The sequence below is a fragment of the Gavialis gangeticus genome, unplaced genomic scaffold (genome assembly GCF_001723915.1).
Source record: "Gavialis gangeticus isolate Ggan-Ray unplaced genomic scaffold, GavGan_comp1, whole genome shotgun sequence".
NCBI lineage: Eukaryota > Metazoa > Chordata > Crocodylia > Gavialidae > Gavialis > Gavialis gangeticus.
Window position 1 is genome coordinate 65,805,082 of NW_017729025.1, and position 20,870 is coordinate 65,825,951.

The 20,870-nt window shown below is 39.0% G+C and overlaps 1 protein-coding gene across 2 annotated transcripts in view; it reads right to left on the reverse strand.

Moving 5' to 3' along the window:
- SCFD1 (sec1 family domain containing 1) overlaps nt 1-20,870 on the reverse strand; it is a 154,124-nt gene that overhangs the window by 7,076 nt on the left and 126,178 nt on the right. For both annotated transcript variants that reach the window (XM_019518925.1, XM_019518926.1), the window contains exons 20-23: nt 20,788-20,841; nt 15,108-15,160; nt 10,390-10,423; nt 5,995-6,060 (exon numbers count right to left, since the gene is read on the reverse strand). In XM_019518925.1, the coding sequence (XP_019374470.1) occupies nt 5,995-6,060; nt 10,390-10,423; nt 15,108-15,160; nt 20,788-20,841 (207 nt within the window). The remainder of the gene's footprint in view (nt 1-5,994; nt 6,061-10,389; nt 10,424-15,107; nt 15,161-20,787; nt 20,842-20,870) is intronic.

A 20,870-nucleotide genomic window follows, 5' to 3' on the forward strand; every position in this document is an offset into this window, starting at 1 on the left:
TTCACTCTAGTTTTATTTGACCCCTGGATATCCAGAGATCTAATTTTACCACTATGCTGCAGACTTGCAGTGATGGGAACCTTTTCCTGTTCCTGCACATGCCTCTTGCAGCATCTCAAAGGGGTTTGAGATGCTGCAAGAAGCATGTGCGGGCTCATCTGGATGCGCCCTGGGGGCTAACACTTTTGGAAGACATATTTATGACAATATACAGAATCTATAATTAAACATTTTGTGACAAATGGCGCATCTATGCTACTGGAGTATAATACACTTTACAAACAAACATTTTCCTTATCCATTTCTGCATAAATGAGAATAGATGATGCTAGAAATAGAGGAATGGAACTTATTTTTTGTTTTTTATCTGGAGAGGGTGTAGGGGAAGCTGTAGCTACATTCTCCCCACACCATTCCCAGATGTGAGTCCCCCTTCAAACAGGGGACATCTTCTGGACGTCGAAGTGGAAGATTTTTCTTGTGGATGGGCACGTTTCCACCTAAGAAACTGAATGAATGCCTAGATGCTGGCAATTTCTAATGGGAGGGTGGTGATTTTCCCAGTAAAAACTTAATGCCTATATGTTACCATACTTTACTTCATATAGATTATGTTAGATGTTGTTCCTTCCTTAGATAACATTTGACTTAATATATAAAAATAGATTGTCTTACTAAAATATGATCTAACTAAACCTAAATAACTGAAACTGGAAAGTTGTCTCACCAAGTAGTAAATTCACTGCAAAATGCAGTTTCAGCCATCCTGAAGCTGTTCAGCTTTGTGTCTATGTGTGTGTAATAATTATATACATATAATTAAACATTCACTGGAACAAAGTGGAAATCCAGAGATCCTGACACTCAAACAAGTATCCTAACACCAAGTGCAATAGTTACGTCCTCTCTTTTGCTTCGTCTCGATTAATATTCAAGTATCGGAAAGTGAATACTTTAAGATGGGCTATCTTGATTCTAAGGCTGCCTTACAACAGAAAAAAGAAAGGGATGGTTAGTGAACACCAGCTTTTAGGATACAGTTGATCCTCTCTCTGTGAATTATTTAAATATTCACTGAGACAGAGAGTATAGCATATGACTTTCTGGACAGCAGAATACTCTAGTTCCTGCTCTCATGAACATTAAATCATTTATACAAGGTGGAACAGTGTCAACAGAAAGAACACAACTCACATCATAATACCCGAGAGCACTGATGCAAGTTAAACCCCACCCCTCCCTGAGGGTTGCTTGGATCCCCACCCCCAAGAGGCATCCCTGATGAGAGCCTGTAACCTTGGGCCCCAGAATGGAGGTGGGGGTCTTGAGCCTTCGACTGTAGCTGTGCAGAGTAGACTGGGAGAGAGGGCACTATTGCAAGAGGAGGCATCACTGCCAAGAACCAGAGTAATCCTTCTCTGGCTCTGCAACTGCTGCAGTTTTATATAACGTGTGAGGATCCAACACCTTTGGTTTGGTGGCAACTGGAGGGCCAGGGGAGGGTTACCCTGGCTCTTGGCAGTGACACCTGACACCTCTTACAGCAGCATCCTGTCCACTTGCACTTGACAGAGCACTCTGCTCCCTGATGGCTCCTTTACTGAGTGCCCAGGGCTTGTGTGCCACACACTGCAGCTGCCTATACCAATTGTGGCATGTGTGCTGGCCACCCCTTCCCTGCAGGATACTTCACAGTGAAGTGATTGCATTATTGGGTTTTATTAGCAGCTAAGGGCAGCTGCTAGGACATGGGATGTAATGGGATCAAATTCCCTCTGGTACAGCAGGGAACTGAAAGCTTGAGGCTCTCACATCTTGGGCAAGTGCTCTGACCCCTGAGCTATTGAGCGGAGCTGAAATGATTACACCATTACTCCCTTTGGCAGCTTTGTGAATCTTTGGGGTGTTTTTTTCCCTTTGCTTTTCTTATAACTGCCTGAAAAAGAAACAATCAATGTCAAACAAAATTAAAGCTTTACATTTTTTGTTTAATTGAAAAAACACAAAATCACTGTTAAATTTAATTCAGTGCAAACCTGATTTTTTCTTGGCAGTCAAACAAAAGTAAAAACTTCCCAATTAATCCCCAAGGGATAACTGTAATGCTGATTTCATATTTCTTTTTTAATGGCACCAATTCAATACTATCCCACATTGCATTGTAAACCTAATTACATATTTTGGTATATTTTAGTGTCTGCCTACAAAATGTTTAAGGGTTATTATGCCTTAAGGGACGAGAAGGAAGAAATGTGTATTTTTATAATACACAATGGCATTTTAATGCACAACAGATATTGAAATAAAAAATCATAAAAGTATTTGTGGCATTCCTGTAACGGCAGGAGTAATTACTGGAAGTTAGGCATTTTCAGAGAAACCAAACATAATGTATTTTTAAAGGAAAAACAATATAAAACAGGTGATAATTTAGATGTGTTCCTTAAAGTTTTTAAAGGTCTGCTTACTTTGGACACCTCGCATAAGCCATTTGAAACTACAGGACTAGAGTAATCTGAAAATTTAAATCCCATCAAAGTTCTCTATTTCCAATTCTACCCACATTTTTTGTCAAGCTGTGATGCACGTGCGCAGAATTATATTGTGACTGTAAAAACGTAGAATCTTGTCAGATCTTTAAAATATACAGCCCACAATGGAAGTAACTGGGCCTGACTCATGATTCCTTACAAAATACAAAACTCCAAGAACATTAGTGGGATTTTCCTCAGATAAAGTAACAGGTGCAATCTCAGGCTCAGTGGGCGCATCTTTACAAGGTGCTATGTCATTGTAGCAATGAGCTATGTCGATGTAGCTCGTCTCTACAGCAATGTAGTGTTGGCAGGCACAAAGCGTGATGCTGATGTTACGGTGACATAGCGTCTAGAAATAACTATGTGCTGCTAAAGCAAATTGAATTGTATTAGTACATGTTTAGGATTGTGAATCCAAAAAAAGGTGACAAAGCCGGTAGGGAACTACAAATTCCCCGAGTGAGGGACTAACATTAGAGGGACAGGGGTGAGGAGGAGAACACAACTAGGTTACAGAAAATTATATTACACTTGATCTGAGCCTTCAAGAAGCCTGCACAGTACCAATGTGCAGTCAGGGGCATGTACAGTCACGCCCACTATGAATAACATTACAAAGATATTAAAAAGTTCTGCTGAGGACATCACAAAACAACTGTACTTCATTGAACTGCTGACTGTCCTGCTTTAACCAACTTTTCTGTACTCAGATGTCTAACTCCTGAGGCAAAGAATCCAGAACACTCTTCCCATGGAATAATTTACTCCTGTTTTTACTTCTTAGTAAGGAGAAGATGCACTATCAGATTTACCAAACTGGCTGCCTACAGTAGGCATGATTAGAACACATAGCCACCAGTTAACAAATGATTTATGCATTATATTTATATCCCACCTAGCAGGTCTATAAATAGGTTGTTAAAATATAGTCAAACCACCCCCTGAAATATTGGTATGTTTTAAAACAGGGCTGTTCATATAGTGGCCTGTGGGCAGCTAGCATATGGCCAGGGGCTACTTCAGTTACTTTTCTCACTGCCCATGATGAGGGAAGGCCTGGGAGGGGGGTGTGCAGTGGAGGGGCAGGGGGACCACATGATGTTGGTACTACCCTCATGGCCTTTGGGTATGGGAGGGAGGGAGGGTCACTGCCACCATTACTCATGTCTGAGGGCGGTGTCACAGGAGTGATCCTGGAAGCCCACCCCCACAGCATATGGCTTGCATGATCACTGGACAGCCCTGCTCTAAAAAATGGATTTTAACATAATTGTAATTTATCTTTCCCTTCTCATCATTTATGAAACTGTAGGGCTCACAGTAGTGGAAACAGTAGCTTTTAACCTCCAGGTTATTAGCCAAAATCTGAGTCACTAGTCTGACCACTGAAGTTATGATCAGGCTCTTACTATTTGAAAGCCGTTGGTGGTCTCAGTTCATTGACAATTCCATTTCCACAGAAGCATTTAAAAGATTATTTTTGCTCTGATGTAGAATGAATACAAATTCTGAAATCTTGGAAGCAGCAGTGGAATAGAAGTGGTCTCCACACACAGCTTCTATTCTAACATCTGTCAGTTTAAACAAAACCTTAAGCATTTTTAAGTTAATCACTGTGACTTAATCATGGAAAATAAAAATAAAAGTCCTGACTTGAGTATTCAATATTTTGTTTAGACATTCAGTCTAAAGCAGCTGTAGCCAAACAATTATTGGAGGTCCATTGAAATCTTTATGGCAGGCCAAATAAAATAACTCCAGTTGTTTTCAGATTAAACTGCTAGATCAAGCAAGTAAAATCTGTATTATATGGAAAACTAGACTGGTGCTCAACCTACGTCCAGTGTACAGCTTGACACAGATAAGGACATAGACTTAATGTCACTTTACCTGCAAACCTTACTATGATTTCAAATGAAGGGCATAATTACTAAACCCAATGCAGAACATTTGTTTCTTAAATGGACCATTAAGATTAGCAGTCAGTAGAGCTTGTGACCAGAAAGCTTTACAACAGAATACAAGCATAAGCTACTGAGCGAGGTAACTTTTTAGAATACAGAAAAAGACTAAAGGCCATGCTTTTTATTGCCATAATTCTCCAAAACTAACTTTTTTCTTTGCTTATATACAGGAGATGGTTATAATTCTTCATCTGTGAAGAACAGGTAATCTTGTTTTGAAGTTTAGTTAAGGCTGCTACAAGCAAGCAAGAAAATAAGTAAGGCAAAGTTATATCTTGCTCATAGCTAAGCAATATTTTTCTGAATTCTTACATGACTGCATAAAAAGGAACAAAAATATAGCCTGTGCATAGCTAAAGTTCCTAGTTTTTTCACAGTCCCAAGGTGCTCAGAAGTAATCATGGAATAAAACTGTTAAAATGGGCAGTAATGTTAAGTTCTTCTTTTGACCTCCTTACGGAAACCTATAAAAATATCTGTTGAATAGACATTTTGCTCATCCTTTTTTATGTAGCATTTAAACCCAACCCCGATGCCTCCTATGGTGTCCAGGAACCTGCTTTTACCTTCACTGCTAATATCTTTGCTGCAGAGGAGGTGGGGAAATGTGAATGCGGAGAAGCAGGCTGTAGAACGGAGCACTGTGGAGCAGATGGGCAGCATGGCACAGCTGGACTGGACCTTCATGGGCCAGACCTGGATCATGGGTTGCAGACGGCTGACTCCTGTTCTACAGAGCACCTGATTAGTCTTGCTATCTTTCACATCAACTATCCTCTTTCCTGTAGTGCAGTAGCTATATCAGCATATTCTGTTGCTAACGAATGTACCAGATATAAATTTCTGAGAATTTCCTATAACTGCAAAGATCACTTTTCAACTGCTCCTTTATACACTGCCAGTGTATCTGGGAGCATTTGTGATGCTCCTTACTTGAACAGGTTTCCATTTGCCACTTTGAATTCAATGTCTAAAAAGAAGTTTCTTCCAGTAGCCCAATCTTCTAATGGGAGAGATTGATGCATGTTGTTAAAACAAAAGTCTTACAGGGAAATCACTATTCTCTCAGTGACTAGTGGTACTTGGACAGAAATTTCTGCTGGTAGCTGAGCTTCAGTAATCAGCAATTGACAGAGGACAATACATATAATATGCTTTCTTTTAAAGCTTTCAAAAGCCAGGATTTGTTCTCTGTAAAGCATCAGAGTAGTCTCCTTTGATCTGAAGGATTTAGAAATGTATATGAGAATTTCAAGCCTAGTAATTTGCCACTTTTTCTTCATACAGCATCCATAATTCCTATCTGAGTGTGTAAATTGTGACTGTCCACCATCAAATGTATTAGCCTTGTAAGAGCTTCTGGTTTTCAACCTGCTGTGTTATTTCTTGTGTTCTGTTCTTGGAGCAAGGAAACTGTAGACGGAATGCAGGAGAATTTTCTTACTGATATTTACAAAACCTAGAAAATGAAATTACATACAACAGAAACTTACCTTTGTGTAATCAACAAGATTTTGATATTCGATATAATTGCCTCCTCCCACTACAAACACGATTGCCTAAAACACAATAAAAAGGAGATAGTTAATATGCTGCAGGAATTGGGAAGTACAGTCTCGGTATTAAAATAGAAATGAGTGTGATTAAACATCAGTACTGCTTTAGTCTTTCACTTAAGTTTAAAAGCAAACTAAGCAACAAATAATGCACAACACTTGAAAAAAAAAATCAGATGACCTCTACCCCGGGGGCAGGCAATTATTTCAGGCAGAGGGTCACTTACCGAGTTTTTGCAAGCTGTCAAGGACTGCATGGGTAGCCCCACCCCTTAACAAGTGCCCTGCCCTCTGGTTACCATCTTGAGACCAGAAGTCCCACCCCCTAATCCCTGACTTTTGTCACTAGAAGTTCCTCTCCTTGCCCCCAGAAATACTCCTTTCAGCAAGGGGTTTTGCCATCTTCTAAAAATCAAACATTTACAACATTCATTAATTTGATTTCAAAAAATATTTTTGTCTTGATTTACATGCATTTGTGTAGTGCACATAGAGGTGATTGCACAATAGCTTAAAATGAAGTCCTACTCTTCTATATTGTGGAGGGGTGGGAGTCTGTGGGTGTATGTGTGTGGATATGTGGGGTGTGGGTGATTATGGGGTTTGTGGGGGATTGTGTGGGTGTAGGGTTCTAGGGTGTGTGACGGGTGTGGGTGTGGTGGTCTGCATGTATGGCACTGTGAGGGGGGTCTGGGTATATGTGTATGGTGGGGGGTGTGTGTGGAACTTAGCCTATGAACACACAAACACACACATATATACTCCCTCACTGCATGCACACACCCACACACATGCACACACTCTGTGCCTTGCTCACTTCACACACTCTCTTCCTCTCTCATTGTTCTCTCTGTCCCCCTCCCTCCTTACACAGACACAGACACAGACACAGACACAGACACAGACACAGACACAGACACGACACGACACAGACTCTCCCTCCCTCATTGCACAGAAACACACAAACGCACTCTTCTGCTCCTGGCCCTGGGGTACTGGCACGGGCTCCGTGGTCCCATGGTCCGGTGATACAGCTGGGGGCCACATGGTGCTGGAGCCTCCAGCTGGTGTGCAGGGAAGCAGTGAAAGCGGCAGCAGGCAGAGGCTTCCGGTTGGGGGAGGGTGGGGGTGGAGTGGAGTTGTAGCTGGGTCCTGCCGGCTTCCCCTGGGTCCTACTGCCCCTGGCTCCTGTCATCTTTGACAGGCACCCAGGAACAGATAAATATTAATTTTCTAAATTTTTTCTGTGGGCCATATTTTGTCCACTCCAGCTCTACACATTACAGGTATCATGCAATTAACTGGTTAATTGCACAATTACCTTAAGGTCAACTACATGTGCAAAGTAGCTATCATGTGAGAAAAAGCTATGAAGTTAGACCCTGAAAATGTGCACAAACTTTATACCTAGTTGCTATCAAGCTTTAATTTGCACGTGTAGCAGCATCTCCCCTGTGGCTAGGATGCACAATGTAGGGACTTCCAGCCCCGGCAGTTGGTGACTCCGAGTCTCAACAGCACAGGGAGCCGAAGTCCTGCAGCTGTGGGTGCTGGGACCCAGAGAGGTCTTGGCAGCTGGGGGGGTGCAGCTGACCTGGGATGTGTAAAACCCCTGGGCCCGAGGGATCGTGGTAGCTGAGCTCCCCCCAGGCATTATTTCATGCACCTCCAGAGCAGCTGCACCCCCTGGCTGCTGGGACCCAGCTGGATCCTGGCACCCAGCATCTGCACCCTCCCAGCCTGGGAGATCAATGGAGGGGGTTCCCAGCTGTATGAGCTTGCTTCTTGCTGGTGCAGGGAGAGCCCGGGATTGAGCTCTCCCTGCACTGGCAATAAGGTGCAATGGGATCTAACGCACAGTCCCACAATTAAGCTTCCTGCCATGCACATGTGTATTGTGCATTAGATCTCATCACACCTTTATCTGATCACGTAGAGGGGTCCTCAGAAACCTAACTTCCTGTAAAAGATCTAAACTAATAATGTTACTTTCCATACCACAGTTGCTTCCATCTAGGAGACAGTAAACCACTGACTTCATACACAAAATTATTTTAATATTGTAATTCAAGCTGTAAAATATTCCTGTTCTAATATATTTTTCAGAAAGCTTTCACACAAGAAAATGGCATAAATACAGTTTAACATATGTTACTGATCTTTACTTAGATAAGCCTCCACATGGTCCAAAAATTTGTTACAAATATCTTCACGACCGTTTATGAATTAATTTGATAAAGACTTAGTTTTCCAACACTGCTATTGCTGTGGAGGACATTTTGTTATATTCCATTTATTTTAGTCTTTTTCAGCAACTTACGTTTAACTAACAATTACCTTAGCAGACCATCATTTTCTGGGTTATGTTGAAGACAACTAAATGGCTGAATAAACAATTTAGCCTTTTTAAAATATGTAATTGTGACAGGACGGGAACCTCGGGGTTGCTGTGCTCCCCCTTTTGTTACCCTCTCTACCGTGCCAAACTGCCTATCTGCACCTCGCAATCTCGCCCGCCACGTCTTTGGTCTTATGTGTATAATAGGGAGGCTACCTTTAGTTTTCTTGGCTACGGTTCTCCTGTGCTATACCGGTCCGTCTTCTGGAATGGGGCTCAGGTGCACCCCAGCCTTATGGGCTCCAACCACCCCTGTACCATGCCCCAAGCCTCGCGGATGTACTGGATGTTCTTCAGTCTTACTGGATGCCTTCTCGCTGCCTGATCTCTCTCTCTGGGGCGTCTCACACTGCCCACTCTCTGGGGCTGGGGCTCCCACACTGACGTGGTTCCCCTATGAGGCCCCCTCCATCCCCTTATAGCCTCACCCAGTCCTCCAGTTGACAACAGCAAACAATAACACAAGCCCCTGGGCTATAACACAAAGGTAAACCGCTAGGCTAACCTCCTTTGAGTCACACTCCGCGGGTGCTCCATCCTTCACCAGCATAACAGACTGCTCACATTCAGGCCTTTCCCCTTTGCTTAGTTAGGCCGCACTTCTTCTCCTTGGCCGCCAGCCAAGACCCCCCCCTCTCGGCCTCTAGCCTGTGCTTTATAGGAGTCAGCCCTGCCCCTTCCGGACAGCTGACTCAACAGGTGTGGGCCCCTAGCTCCTCCTGGTTGCCCTGGCAACCGGCACCTGGTGGCCATTCCTGCTCTTCAAGTAGCAGGCACCGTAGTGCCCTGTTACAATGATCTACCAGTGAACTGACTTACCTTTATTTGCATGCCTTCCCCATTTAATGAAAATTACCCATCCAAAATGTGCACAACTTAACTGAGGAATAGAGGCATGGGAGCACTGAAATGGCTGCTGGGGGCTGTGGTCAGTTGTGCTTTACATGGAGTTCAGGGTGGAGGAGGGGAAGAGGAGGGAGGAAGTTTAGCCAGGTATCACTCCTCCCCCTGCAACTAGAGGTTTAACTCTCTAACAGCTGCTGCCAAATTGGCAGTAGCTTTTAGCAGTGGCTGAGAAAGGATTAGACCTCTAGCTGCAGGAGCAATGATGCTAATATTTGGACTTTGCCCCTGCTCCACGTAGCCAGTGTTCAGCCATGGTGAGCTTGTGAGGCTGTGGCAAGAAACATTTTGAAACAAAACTTTTTTTCTTATTCTCCCCTAAAAGAACAAGGAGTATGTGGTATGTGAATAAATATGGTAAATATATTTTAACTTGTTGATTACCAGTAACATATCCACTGTGTGTGGTTGGTCAAAAAAGACAAATGGTAACTTCTTTGCTCTCCAAATGTATGGAAAATCAGAAAAGAAGGAAAACAAATTCAAATATGGCTATGCAAAGACTTCTATTCGTCAATATGTTTAGATGAATGGTCATGAGATATTTGCTTTTAGAAATAATTCTATTTTCACGAAAAATAAACACTACCAAAAATATTTGTGGAAAATAGCAGCAGAAAAAAAATAAAGCTGTAGCTTTTATTGATACTGATATTGACAGCAGTATTGTTTATAGCAGTATTTAGGCAGCTCTGTTTAAGAGTGTATGAAGAACTAAATTTAGAGAGGTAGGGTATTCTAGAAGACTACGTGTGGGCTTGGAAGTTACAGATGCTCAGTACTAACTATGGCTCATCCATTAAACCACTACAATTACTTGCAGGAACATTGTTAAGGATTAGGTTAATGCTTATACAATTCTTTGAGGATGAAGAGTTCTTCCGAGTATGTGCTATGTATAATTAATTAATGAATATAATTAAACAAACTGATTTTTTACAAATGTAACCTCTTTTTTTAAATGTCCAATACCTTAGAAAGTATTTGGGGTGGCAGGGGATAAGGATGGAATTGAGTTCTACATGACTTACCTCCTGGAATGGACTTTTGTTTCTTGGAACCGAGCTGTAATAGAAATAATCCATATTATTATAGGAATTCACTGTTAATGCAAATATTAAAATAATAAAAGCAATCCTAAATAGGACACGTTTTAACATTTGGTGGTATGATTTTTTTTTTTAACACAAAGTTCTAAAAAGTAACTTTTATTATTTCTCCAAAATAACATGTTGTAGGAACTCCCTTCATTCTCAGTGAGAAGTGGTGTACAGGATCTATTTCTTTAATTTGGAATAAATCGATTCATTCTTTTTCTAGTTCTCTTCTATGAATATGTGAATTAACGAGAGCTCCATGGTGCATCTGTGGAATGTATAAACTTCTAAGTTTCTGGACTGTGTAAAGTGTGGTGCAGCTAGTATAACTAACATTCTGAGATATAAAGCACTAGAATTCATTGAAATCAGTCAAGCATTGTAATTAAATGCGCAGTTCATGACACTTTCAAGCTTTCCTGAGAGAGGGTACAACCATCAATAAACATTTGAAATAGCTTGCAAAATCTACCAAGAATCACATAAAAAATTACAGCAGGCTGTCATGGCAAGCTCCCATTCCTGGCCCCAGCTGATTCTCTACATATGATAAAGCAAAAACACAGCAAAAACAAAACGCTTGTGACCCGCTTTCCAAGTGGATCAGGTTTCTAATGCATAGTAGAAAGGATAATAGGGAAGGTATACTCAGCTTCCTAGTCTATAAAGGAAGATTTAAGGAACAGATTGGGCAATAGAATTAGGCAGAAGGCAGGACACACTGGCACCTTAGAGATCAACTGGCTCAGAAAGGCATAAATTTTTGTAGGCGACAACCTACTTTGTCAGATGAATAGACTATTACCTAACAGTCACCTATGAAAGCTTTTGCCTGTCTGAACCAGTTACTCTAAAAGTGCCACCCTGTCCTGACTTCAGCTTAACATGGGCATTCTCTGCAGTAAAATTATGAAAGGGACTTTTCAATTATATATGGAGAATAAAATGCCTGAACTATGGGATAACTGAAACTTTTGAAGTGAAGTCTAGATGTTGGGATCTCTGAGCTATAATGGACAGAAGAATGTGGTTGTGTTAGCTGGTTGTATCTGTCAGGTTGTGATTTATGAAGATTTACGGTATGCACTGAAATAGACTGACATAACGTAAGCATAAACAGGTTGTTCCAGACAGACATGCATGAGAATGAATTAAATATGGGGATGGATTTTCATGCCCAATTTTTTTTTAAATGGCCTCTACAGTAAACACTATTACCAGGATTCAAGGATTAAAGCACTTCAGCCTAACCCAAGGATTAACTCCCCCACTCTCAGAAACCTCTTGCTCTCTCTACAGGAGCAGGAATGAAGCTACTCTGCACTCTGAAGCTTATAGTCTTTCATTCTTCTGATAGAACCAATTATGCCCTGAATCTCTTTCTTGTGTTTGTGTGAGCTGGCTCTGCTAAACCTCTCACCCACCTTGGACACTAGCAAACTGCAACAAAATAATGTATTTCATTTATAAACACATAGTGACCGTGCTTACTTTTTTGTTACTTTACAATGGTACCTTGAAATGGAGCCCCTTCAAGATGCTTCAAAGCAGAGCAGAACCACTAAATACTTTAGCCTTTTCTTGTGGGAAAAATTAATTCCCGACCCCCCAGACTGAGTTTGATCTGATCAAACACTGAATCGTGAAAATCAGTCCAAACTATGTCTCTATTACAAGCCAAGAACTGTGGAAACTCCAGGTGGCTGCTGAAAGCCTTGACTGCTTTAAATAATGTGAGGAAGTGGAAATAGAGCATAGTGGGACTGAAGAACCTAGTCAACAGGGAAAGGGGAGAACTTGAGAACTCTTCTCCTCACTTGAGAGGGGAAGGGGGAGGTAAGCAAAAGCTCTGAAGTAATCAAGTCTGCCATCTTGTCCCAACTCCTCTCATGCCCCCCAGTGTTTTCTGGTCTTGACTGATCTCATAAAAATCTTCCTTTGCTGGTCCAATGAAACAGCATTAGGACAGGGGGCAGCAAATACTAGCTAAACAAATTTCTTCCGGCTTGCATTTTTGTTTTTAAATATTACCAGCTATTCCTTCCATAGCTCTCAAAACTGTCAGGCTACTGTTCAGATAATACTGCAGTGCTTCACAGAAACTAGTTTTCTTATACACTGGAATCAACCTTTAAATAGGAGGATTTGGATTATGGCATGAATGCAGTACTGTCAGCATAATTTTTCCTTTACGTATATTCATAAACATTTAAATTCATCCTTTTGGAATACAAATTTGCAAATACTGACAGAAATGTAAATGTGGACTAGAAAAATGTATGTCTGTTGAGACTGGCTTCTTTCTTTTCAAAAGAACACAACTGGCAGAAACGCCAATATTCCTTACAGTAAAAGGGTATGTAGGAATGAAATCATTCCTGTGCATTAAGGAAAGAAATAAATTAATAACGGTCTTTCAGTGATTATACTATTGAACATCATTATTTTTCACTTGAATTTTTGGTAGCTAGCTGAAATAGTCTCTTGGATTACCACTGAAAGTATATCGTTTGTTCTGTGTAGTCCTGTCCAGAAGGTAAGAACTACAAACAAAAGCCCCTCTACCCACAATGATTCAGTTGTCATCCTTAACAGGCTTAATTTAAAATTAAATGCAACCTTCAGCATAGATATTCCATAGACTATTTGCATAAAGCCATAAAGTCAGCAATCGACAAATCAGTTAGAACTTCTGGTCATGTGCATAAAACAGATACACAACTGTGCATCTTGTATACATATGAAAAAAATGACAGTGCATTAAAACTCATGTCTGCACATTGTAATTGCATTGAATGCACAAAGAACTGTCGTAAGTTTGAGTGGAAACAGGCATGATAGAACTTTATGGCAGTTCTTTAAAAGATGATCAGGAAAATTCCTGGAGGCAATACTCAGTATTAATTTATTTTGCTTGAGAAAATTACCATCTAAACCCTTTCCCTCAGCTGCATGTTTCTTATTTCACCATCTTTAACAGCTTATTCCCATCATTAATGGTTAAAGAGTCTTATGTGGTAAGGCACAACTCAAAAATAAATCAATAATGACCTTTCAGCAATAATATTACTAATAACCAATATTTCAGACTGTTCAGTCTATTAGTTCTATAGAAATATATAGCTCAAATAAAAACAGAATATTAAAATGTATTGTGCAATATTACAGATTTCTACTGGGTAAGGTATATTTGTAAAAGTTTTCTTTAAAAACAATATCACAGTAGCTGCACAGGATGGGTGACATGCTTGTGAATTATTGCAGGTTTCTGAAGTAAAGGTCTGTATATTATTTGCAACAGAGATAAATTATTTTATGCATGAAACATTTCCATGAAAAAACCACAACAATCAGCTTTATTTGTAAATGCGCTAAAACAGACGTTTAGATGACACTGGAATAAAGCAAGCTGAAAGCTCCAGTTGTATTTCTAAAAAGTAATGTATTTGGTAAAGCCAATTTTTACTTTGACAGCTTTCTATACTTATTTTTAATTCTTAAAGTTATATCTGAAAATATTTGTGCAATGTACGATACATATTTTCTGCAAAGCATTTTTCATTATTGCAGATACACTGTCAAGAACGAAACACTGTGAAGGAGACAGCTGAAATTCTTATTTAATCATAAGCCAAGGACAGCACTGGTTCTGCATCCTCCCTCCACATAAGCCCAATAATAAAACCAAAGAATTAAAAGATCTTGCTGCTCTCCTGTGACTGGACCTTATTTTCAAAAGAGCTCAACTAAAACCGAAGATAGTCTCCATTTCTAGAGAATTAGAGTAGAGATTTTCAGTAGTGGTTTTGTTCACAAAAATCAGTCAGGAAACAGTTTGACATTTTTGGTGTCAGTTGTCTTATTTCTCTCCTTTTTCTTTTTTTAAAATGATGAGACAAAATTCTCTGTTACAGCAAATTAATGAGAAATCTATGCATTTTACCAGAAACACAAAAGTTTCATGTTCCTTTTAAAAGAACTACTGCACCATACATTAAAACAATCTTATTTCATGTTAAATACGAATGTTCGAATGGGAGTATTTTAATTCTGTGAGAATTAATAGGAAACTTTAAGTACAGTGCCAATGACTTTCCATTCAAAACAAAAACATCAGTGGAAAAATTCAAACAAAGTAATTAGTATCTTTGCAAATAGTTGTAAAACTCAAAAGTAAAAAAAATACATTAGAAGGGACCCTGCTGCTAGAAGGGACCCTGTATTAGAACTTCTTATGACAGCTGTAGTGGCATTGAAATGAGAGCCTAAGTACAGCATTACAGGAACTTCTATGGCTGATCCACAGCTTTTAGTTCCTCTGTCATCATGTGCTTTGACTTAGAGGCTGTGCCTAATTATTTTATGCAATCAATAAGGAGAGAAAAATGAATTTACAAACCTAAAAGCACAAATCACATAGTATAATAGTAGTGAAAGTAGTCAGAAAATAATTTAAAAATAGATATGTTGCTTAAAAAAGATAGCATATTTGCAATATTTATGTAAGTACACTGAAACATGAACAACAGCTAAAAAGCATACTTTCTATAAAATGATGGACATAATCCTGATATGTTATGCTTTGAAATGGGTACTTATATATACTGCTCCAAACTATGAAAGATAGGAAGAAACATAAACCGTATACTCACCTGTCACTTCCTCGCAGCATCTTGGGATCAAAATATCTGTAGTCATCTGTTTCCTATTAAAAAGAAGGATGTTAAAAAAAGATGTCTCAAAAACAGAGTAATATGCAAAAAGAAAAGTATACAAGTATACTTGTACACTGTCCAAGTTCTGGTTAAATCTGTTCTATGAAATGCTTTTCAAATCAAAGGAATTTTCTATTTACAAGTTACCTGATGTATATATTAAATGAAAAGTTACAGACTTTGTATATTTACAGTGTTTGAATATTATTGTAGTACTGTGTACAGTTACTATTTCTATAGTAATTAGCAACCTATGGAGGCTGCTACGGGGTTTACTCTGTTTTTGGGGAGATCTGCAATTCATTGCTATTAAAACCTGTCCAAAATGTACTGGCAATTAAATACGTCTCCAAAACAGAGTGATATGCAAAAAGAAAAACAAAGGTCATACCAGCTTTAGAGCCCTAAAATGTAATTGGTTCCAAATAATTTTTTTTTCCAGGACATGCTTATGTCAGTGAATGCTAAAATATAGCATAGATCAAAATCTACTTCAATTATGAAACTTACACTTGTACATTTCATTTCAAGATTTATGGCTACTATTAAAACAAAATAAAGTGTTTGCACAATAAAAGTGACATAAATGCTTAAAAAGTTCTGACTGTTTAAATTAGATGCAATGATTTTTTCTTCATTCAAAGCAGTTCCAAGATATCCAATATTTTCACTGGCACTGAGACAGACTTTTGCTAAATATTAGAGGGGAAAAAAGAAAAACAAAGTTTCTAGTTAAGTGTTTGTGACAACTAGTTGGCTTTCATTTCTTTTGTAATTAAGTTTCATCCTGGTACTGCAAAGTGTGAAGTTGCATGTAGGTGCAGTAGTCCATTCCTGTGCTATAGGCGGCAGGAACTGGTGTCTGTGTTTTGTTGATTCAGTACAGTACAAACAATTCCTCTTGAGAACTTACCTGAATACATCTCAGCCAGATAAAAAACGTAATTATTTCCATCTACAATTTACAAATTATTTTTATACACAAATTTATGTGTGTACCATTATATACGAGAAACAAAAAAACTTGATATTAAATAATTACTTTTTAAGACTCAAAGAAAAGTGTGCCATTTATTTTAACAGCATTTCCCCCCAAGAAGTTAGAGCTCCTAAAAACTTTATATTTAGCATAAGATTGAACTTCTTAAGAGTTTTACTATATTCTACTGGTAATTTCAGCAACAGATGTAGCATCTGTCAGCATGGACTGGAAGCTTCACATATGCAGATGGTATAGTATCTTCAAAAAGTTATAAAATAGTTTGGAAATATTTGCCAATTCCTAAGTCTAAAATCAAGAAGCAATTAAGTAACTTTATCCCTGACAAAGAAGTTGAGTTTTCCTGCTAATTGGAGTTAACTGAAGATTAATGCTAAATCTAAATGCTGAATAAAAAAGAAATACTAAAGCATTTCTAGTATGATTACTACTGTATGTTCAGTGTGAAGGTCAGAGAAAATAGGTGATGGAAAGTCAAACCTAGAAAGCAAATTGGTAGTTTACAAAGTTTACCTCAATGCTGCTGAAAGTAGTTCTTAGTTTTAGTAAAAAGTATTTAGTTTGTTAAAAAAATGCATGGAATTTGCCAGTCCTTCTTTGCTTATTTCTTCACATGCATATACATCTAGCCATTGCAATGTGACTAGGTCTTTTAGAATTGATAATTACACACCCAATTTCTAGGATGATAAACTAAAATTTTTACACTACAAATAGTCTTCTAATCTAGATTGTTCTTCTACATAACCAGATCTAAAACCTAATTTGATAAGAATTATAATATATTGTGTAACATTTTATTTTAATCATTATTAGACATTGACATACAGCACTGATGCATGATGCATCTGAAAAACGTTATCTTTGTGGGAAGGGATAATACTTCTTTTAAACCACATACCTGAATATGATTCAATTAAAATAAAAAGGCATTTTGAAAGGCTTTACTTTTAAGTAATTAAACAGCTATTTCCATACCTAATTTTTTTGACAATATAGCATATTATAACTACATATTATTACTACTTAGAAGATTGTATTGCACATTACAACCCTAACTACATTTGCAAACCTTTAAGCAAACTCAAACTAAATCACCCTCTTATGCAAAGTTATTAACTACCAAGAATTTATTAAAAGAAACAAAAACCTGAAGTTCTGACTTATTAACCTCAATATTTAGTAATGCCTATGAAAAAGAAATAACATTTATTTTTAAATGATTTTAATCAGCTGTGTGTTAAGGCCTATGAAAAAAACAGCAGCTCATACAAGGTCATTAACAAATCAAGGTATTAGAAGTTATTAAACTCTGGTACTGACAAAGCAACACCATCCCAAAAGCAGTATTATAGTTATCCAACCCAAGCTAAAGTTACAGTATTAGAAGATACTATGTCCCTAGCTCAAAAAAGTAGGCACAGGGCTGGTTTCTCTTTTGTGGCAGTTAGCTGGGATAGGGCAAGCAACAGGGACCAGTATCTGAGTACTGTAATACATAATAACAGTGAAAGGAACTGATCAGAAATCTGAATCCATTTTGCTCAGTGTGTTCTAAAAGTCTACACTTCTAGAAAAAAATTAAACACCTTTTGACAAAGCAGCATTCATAAGATGTGAATGTAGTTATATAAATTACATATACATTTATATACCATGTATGCTATGTATAAAATGTATATACAATTTTTGTGTAAATTTATAATGTGTGAAAGTAATATTCTATTTAAAATATATAAAAAAATATATTTTATACATCTGGTACTTAGCTCAACTAGTAAAAGTACACTTCCCCAAATTCTGTGGAGAAAGCCAGTTTTCATCATTTTTTTCTCTATTTATCTGTTGCCAGTATGGCAAGGAACACTTTTTGTTTGTTTGTGGGAAAGACTATTCATTAATGCATGAGCATAGTTTGAACTGGTTGAATTCCACATATCATATTATCTCATGCCCCCATATATAATATACTCCTCAGTTTTGAGTGGCAGGATGAAGAAAAACAAGTATTGCTACAGTAACTGGAATTCCTGCAGCAGTTAGGAAGCTGAATCTGCTTCTGAGCTTAATGCAAGCCTCGTGTGCTGGATGGAGAATGTGGATCAAACCAGTGGAGTCCCAATGCCATGTGCTGGGGCTGATACCGAGACTAAATGCCAACCCAGCTTAGTTCAACCCATAGGCTAGGGTCTGGTGCAGGGTCTGATCCTGCAAGCTGGGACCAGGGTTGCATACCAGGTTCTGCCCAACTCACTGGTTCTGGCCACAAACTGACCCTGTCAGCTGGCCCAACCAGACATAAGGTACTATGTCACCTATCCGAGGGGCTCCCCATGGGTCTGGAAATTTGGCTTCAAGGGAGTGACTCCCAGAACCATAGCAATTAACATTGTCATCGCTCCCCTGATGCCAAATTTCCAGACCCATGGAAATCCAGTTTTCTTGCCTGTAATGTGTACCCCAATTTTCACCAGTTGGTTTTGATAAAAAGTGTGAATTATACATTAAAAAATATGGTACTAGTCGTTCTCCCTTTAGATACGTGTGCACTTTTCCCATGTTATGCTCCACTTCTTTATCTAGCCCAAAATATGACATCCCCCCAAGGTAATTTCAACAGTCACTTTTAATAAACCCAAAGGGAGTACCTGTCTAACAAACCGCTGGCAACTGCTAGCAGTTAAGGGATTTACTCTGAGTTTTGCCTGGTTCCCACTGGCCTGGAGACTCAGACTCTTAACTCTGGTCCTGAAACCTCGTTCTTTCCCCCACCTCATGCCACGTGGAAGCTAAACATGTTGCCAGTTTCCATAGGATGGGCCCAGTAACTGCTTTGTTTTTCCACAAGCAAGAAGGTAAGCATTTTCCCTGAATTATCTCAGGGATGTTGGCTATTTTCCACTGCAATATGTGATAATACCAAGCCAGCAAAAATAAAAGTATATGAATTGCAATCTTTTCCAGACTGATTTTTAAACTTGTAGACTGAGGAAACTGAATATATATTAAAAAAATGTCAAGAGTTGGTGTTAACTCACTTCTATGTGACCTCTACTTTACTCTAGCTTCCTCATATTAGTGTTCTGACTGGCATCTACTCATAGTTTATAGAAGAATTCTTGGGATGCTCCCATCATTCAAAGTCACCTATACTTTTCCAGCAAGTGTCCCCCTTGATTTTTAAGGCTGCAAGGCAGATTGACCCAGTTTGGGTCAGAGGTGGACAGGTGGGTACTAAAGATCAAGCTGCTGCCACTGCTCTTCCCCTTGGTAGCAAAGGGAGAGTGCCAGTCACTGGAGCTTTTCCCCTGAAGCCCCATGTTTGCAGGCTGCATCCAGCCATGGGTCATATGTTGCCAACCCCTGACCTAATGGGTTGGGAAATGTGCAGCATGGTTATCTCTGAGCTATGAGAGAAGCCCAAGGAGCTGACAGAGGCTCAAGCACACACAGTGAGATTTTAGCTAGTAAAGATTTGCTAGAGTTTAACAAGTGTGTGCATAAATTGCCATTTTTCATACGCTTTTTCATATGCTTGGCCATATTTAACAACTTGTCACAGGAACAACAAAAGACCCATTCCTGCCACAAAGGCAGAACTCCACTGAATTTCAAGTCTCAGCTCTAAATCAAGAAACCAATGCTGGAAAATATCAAAGAAATGATCTCAAGATGCTTTTAAAAAAACGACAAAATACATTTTCCTCTAGTCTCATTAGGCATGTGCTCCAGGGTGGGGGGTGGAGCATTTTAATTAGAGTGGCTCTTGGGAGCTTTAATTAAAATGTCCGTAGCGTTTTGGGTATTCAGCACCCCATGTTTCAAAATGGTGGCGGAGGTGCCTTAACTAAAGCTCATTCAATGAGTTTTAGTTAAAGGACCCCACCACCATTTTGAAACACAGGGATGCTCCAACAGACTCAATTATCATGTCTGCTCCAACGCCTTCTAATCAGAACACGTCAGAACATATGTACAGGTGCCCTTAATCAGAAACACTTAAGCTGGTTTCTGGACCTCTTCCAAACAAATTCAATGTGAAACATGGAAAATATCAGCCCACAAAGTCTGGTACACTTATAAACAATTGAAAACAAGGTATTATACAGGAAAGTGATGAGGAACCTTTAACTGCTAGTTAAGCTATTAGGGCTCCTTCCTTCCACCCTCTTAAATGACTACTAAGACTAAAAGCATAGAGAGAGTCTGCTGTTGAATTGTGTGCTCTCCTGGGTAATCTAGAAGCAAAAATGCAAAATGAAGGTCTGTGAAAATGCAAATGTGTGGCAGTGACTGAAAGCTTGCAAAGAACAATTTTTCCAACTATTTAGTTGGTCTAATAAAAGATATCACATCTACCCACAGAAGCTCGTCTGCCTATGTCCTTAGATCAACATGGCTACAACCAACAACCCTATTAAGACTAAAAGATTTTTAACCTATAGAAACTAAAATATTATGCAAGAAAATGGCAGGTAAACACGCACTCAACATAATTTTAACAATTATTAGTTTCTAAATCAAAATGCAGGGAACTAGAATGAACTGTCACTATATTAACATATAACGGAAGTAATATATTACAGATTCACCCTCCCCCCCAATAGATATACTCACAGGATTTGACTTCATCTCCATAAGGTTATCCAGGATACGAGTGACTGGTAGGTTCTGGGGAAGAAAATTTGAAGTTAGTTAGC